General features: G+C 36.8%; 1 protein-coding gene across 1 annotated transcript; it reads left to right on the top strand.

The window, feature by feature from the left end:
• Positions 2716-4611, top strand: LOC109230073. Its single transcript, XM_019395606.1, has 3 exons — positions 2716-2811; positions 2917-3124; positions 3248-4611. Exons 1-3 carry the CDS (start codon positions 2716-2718, stop codon positions 4609-4611), a joined length of 1668 nt encoding a protein of 555 aa, XP_019251151.1.

Genomic DNA, 4817 nt, shown 5'->3' with positions numbered 1-4817 from the left:
TCTTGCTATTTTCCCGTTGTAGATGCACATATATAACTGCACAGGTTTATGTGGTGGTCCAGTCTAGCCTCGTCACTACTTCGCCGGGGTTAGCCTAGACACTTACCAGCACATGGGGTCGGTTGTGCTGATACTACACTCTGTGCTATTTTGCACAGATCCAGGTTTCGAGCAGCAGCAGCCGTAGTGTGGGAGCAAGCTTCATTTCAGTGAGACCCGAGGTAGCCTTGCAGGCGTCCGCAGGCCCGGCGTCTCCTCTATCCTTTATTTTATCTGTTATCTCATTGTATTCGAGACAAACAGCTTATGTTCTCTTTCAGATGTTTGTATGTAGTATTCCTAGTAGTTCGTGAGTACAGTGACACCAGTCTTGGGTAGAGGATTTTGTTGAACTTTCCGCATTCTATTCAGTTTTATAAAATGTTAAGACTTCCCCTTATTATTGAATTTTGTTGCTTTGTTTTATTGTCGTAAATTGTTAAAAATGGATTAGCTTATTTAATGGTCAAGTAATAAATGTTGGCTTGCCTAGCTCTCATTAGTAGGCACCATCACGACTCCCGAGGGTGGAAAATTCGGATCGTGACAAATACCGACACATGGCTTTTGTACATGATTTCGAAGTTCAAACAGAGTAAGCAGAATGTGTTATTAATACTTATTAACAGTTTAGGATAATATTTATTTTTCCTAAGACATTATTCTGATACTTCGACGTAAAAGAAATAAGATGAACAAACATATTTTAAAGGAATTAAATTAATATTATAATATTGTTTTGCTATCATTTGGTCATGAGAAAGGAGGAATAAGTGTTCAAAGTTATTTCGATACTTTGACATAAATGAAATAAAATTAACGAGGAATAAGTGTTCATAGTTTGCTATCGTTTGATTATTAAAAAGGAAGATAAAGTGTTCAAAGGTTCTTTTTTCTTTTTCTATTTGATATGTTGCAAAGTTTTCGAAAAAGTAATTATCACAACAAAAATCGATATATTATCCTTCTTATACAATTTTGAAGGAATTATTATAGTTCAATAATTCCTAACTTTTAGTCCTAAATTATGAGATACGTTTTTTTTAAAAATTTATGTAAAAGAGGTAGAAAAAGTCAAAGTTGTATGATTACAGTAAACTTCATAAGTTCTAAATATTAAGACATCTTACATAATCCAATTAAGGAAATATTTAATAACTAAAATTTTAGTCGATTTCACACTACTAAATATTAGAAAAATAACTAAATTATTATTTTGTCCAATATAAAATCTATTTTTAAAGGATAAAATAGGCGAACAATATCTTGTTAAGGGGTTTCGTATAGATTAATTATGGATTATACATTAATAGGGATCTTTACACAAATAGCCGTCGAATTTACTACTTTTTTTTTTCCAGCCAGTATACATGGACTATACAATGATTATACACGATTATATACATATTAATTTATGGATTTTACATATATTGTACATACGTCAGCTATTTTAAGTTTAAACGCTTGAGTAGGTGTATTTAAGTTAATTTTCCTTGTTCCAAAGTTAATGTGTTTGGCTAGTCTTTTAAAAGAAGAAAATGCTCTTGAGTAGAAGCAAAAGCTACTTTTGTCCTAGTCCTTTTTTCTCTCAGCGCACGTTTGGTGCTAACTAACCCGCGCCTCGCCGGAAATGGGGGAAAGAGGACGACCTAGGAAGAACACTAGCAAAACACTAATGGTAGAAAGGAAATTAACTGATCTTAGCGCAAGAGTAAGGAAAACAACCATCAAAAGCAAAAGAGAAAATGCAGGAGGATGAAGATCTGGATCTGGAAAGTGATGATGAGCTAAATTAGCCAGATCTGAGCAACACAAGAGTAAATTTGACAACGCCGGTGAAGCCAGTCACCATTGCGACACCGATGATGAATGCCGGAGCTAAAGGAGCACATGCGGCAATGATCTCAGCTGGGGGTGCGAGTACAAGCAAGCCACCAAGCAATGGAACAGTAAAAATTGATGCACCAAAGGAGCAGAGCAGAACTTCAATTGGAAATGAGAAGAGCATGCAAGAGTTGAAAGCAACACAAAGTGAAAATGGGGCAAGGTCGTGGGCTGGTTTATTTAGTGAGAACAAACTTGCCGCCAAAGGTATGAACCTATCATATATCCCACCGGTGATCCAGGATGGCGAAGTAGTTGTTCAATTACTGGATGAAGACATTGCTGAGGAGCAAAAGAAATGGAACCGAGCTATAATTCTCTATGTGGTAGGAAACACTCCAACAATTGGGGCGATTGAGCGATTTATAGAAAACCAGTAGAGTAAAGCCAGGAAAGCAAAGGTATTGTTTCACAATGATGGGTATTTCATAGTTTTGATGAATGGATGTGAAGAAAGAGATGAAGTAATATTGAATGGACCGTATACTATGAACATCAGACCAATTATCATACGACCATGGAAAGAGGGGTTTGATCTTAGTGAGGAGATACTCAGAACCATCCCTCTATGGGTAAAATTCCCTAAGTTACCACTTAGCTACTGGAGTAATCAATCATTAAGTAAAATTGGGAGTGGTTTAGGGAAGCCTCTATATGCTGATGCGTGTACTACCATAGCCGATAGAGTCTCGTATGCAAGGATGTTAATAGAAATGGACATTACTAGATCCTTACCAGGATCAATAAAACTTCATGATCCTAAGGGAATGGTGATTGAGCAGATAGTACAATATGACTGGAAGCCCCAATATTGCCAAATATGTTGTCAAATTGGTCACTCATGTAATGATCAACAGAGACAGAACAAAGAGGATGGACAATAGAGAGGCAATAATCAAAAGCTAAAGCAAGAATGGAGAATAGCAAGGGTCCTTGATCCTAAGGTGGACAGAATTGATGCTCATAGAAGACTCATGGAACAATTTGAACCAGATGGAGAAGCTATGCCTAATCAACAAGGAAAAGATAAAGAATGGCAGGTTGCTAGAGGAAAATCAACATCAAAAAAGCAAATGGAAATCAAACAGAGAGGATGAAGTAGACATTGGAAATGCCTTTAAAGACATAATTGACACAACTCAAAAAATTGTGCAACTGTCTGAAACACAGGGGACAAGAGGGCAGAGAAGAAGAAATGAAGGTGATGGGGATCCCAAAATAAATATTATAGCATGATGAATATCATAATATGGAATGTTAGGGGTATGAATAAAGTCTATAAGCAAAAAAGCACTAAAAATTTTCTGTTGGAAGAATAATGTAGTATTAATAGCTATACTGGAGAATAGAGTCAAGGCTAATAAAGCTGAACCAATAATGAGGAAGGTGTTTGGCAATTGGCAATGGACTACTAACTATGATGAGGCGCCTGGTGGCAGGATTTGGGTAATTTGGGACCAAACAAAGGTGGAGTTTGAGGTTAAACAAGTCCATGAACAATACATAGCAGGACATGTGGTTTTGAGGCAACGCAACAACAAGTTCATATTTGTTGCAGTGTATGAAAAATATAGCATACAGGACAGGAAGAGTCTGTGGACTGACTTGAAAGGAACTATGAGTGGAATACAAGACCCAAGCTTAATAATAGGAGACATTAATAGTATTTTGTCCATAGAAGATAGAGTGATGGGGAATCCAATACAAGAAGGGGAAGTGACAGACTTCAAAAAATTCATAGCTGATGTTGGACTAGTTGAACTCAAAACAATAGGGAGGAACTACACCTGGACAAACAACCATGTCCATAGTATAATAGATAGAATACTTGCCAATGCAGAGTGGATACAAAAATGGCCTAATATGGAGGGAACTATTATGCAACCAGGTTTTTTAGATCATTGCCCTCTAATGGTAAATGTTGCTGAGCCTACTGGGATGGGAAAAAGACCATTTAAATTCTTTAATTGCTTAGAAGCTCATCATAAATTTGATGATATAGTCAGTCAATGTTGGAAGAAGAGAATTAGGGGAAATCCAATGCTGAAGGTGTGGTACAAATTAAATCTGAAAAAAGATTTGAAGCAATTAAATAATAAAGAGTACAACAGCGTGGGGCCAAAGATCCAAGCAGCAAGGAACAAACTGATGAACATTCAAATGGGAATGGCATCTCTAGAAAATGATGATGAAGTAATAGCACAAGAGAAGGAGACAAAAGTTGAATTGGCAAAATGGATGGAAATGGAGGAAAGTATTATGAAGCAGAAGGCAAGAATCAAATGGCTTAAAGTAGGGGACTCTAACACAGCATATTTTCATGCTTGTGTAGAAAATAGGCAGGCAAGAAATCACATAGGCAGACTGATGGACAACACAGGACAACTTCTACAAAGTGTTAATGAAGTAGAAGAGGAGATCCTAAGCTTCTACAAAAAATTACTTGGTACAGCAGCCTCAACATTACCAATAGTTGATCCAGATGTTATGCAGAATGAATACACTCTGAATAGGCAGCAACAAATGCAGTTAATCAAACTAATTACTAAAGAGGAGGTGCAGAAAGCATTACGGGACATTGATGATAGCAAGGCACCAGGATGTGATGGATATAACTCCCACTTTTTCAAGAAAGCATGGAACATAATTGGAGAAGAAGTTATTAAAGTAGTGCTGGAGTTTTTTTGAAACTACTGAAATGTGCAAAGCTATAAATTGTACAACTATCACCCTGATCCCTAAAGTAAAGAATCCAACCAACATCAAGGAGTTCAGGCCTATCTCTTGCTGCACAGTTCTATACAAGATGATATCAAAGATTTTAACTGCAAGACTACAGGAAATTATGCCAGACCTCATAGATAATTGCCAAACAGCTTTTGTACCATGAAGGA

Source organism: Nicotiana attenuata, chromosome 7 (assembly GCF_001879085.1).
Source record: "Nicotiana attenuata strain UT chromosome 7, NIATTr2, whole genome shotgun sequence".
In the NCBI taxonomy this organism is placed as follows: Eukaryota; Viridiplantae; Streptophyta; class Magnoliopsida; order Solanales; family Solanaceae; genus Nicotiana; species Nicotiana attenuata.
Note: the sequence above shows the minus strand (reverse complement) of the source record. Positions and strands in the feature narration are given on the sequence as shown.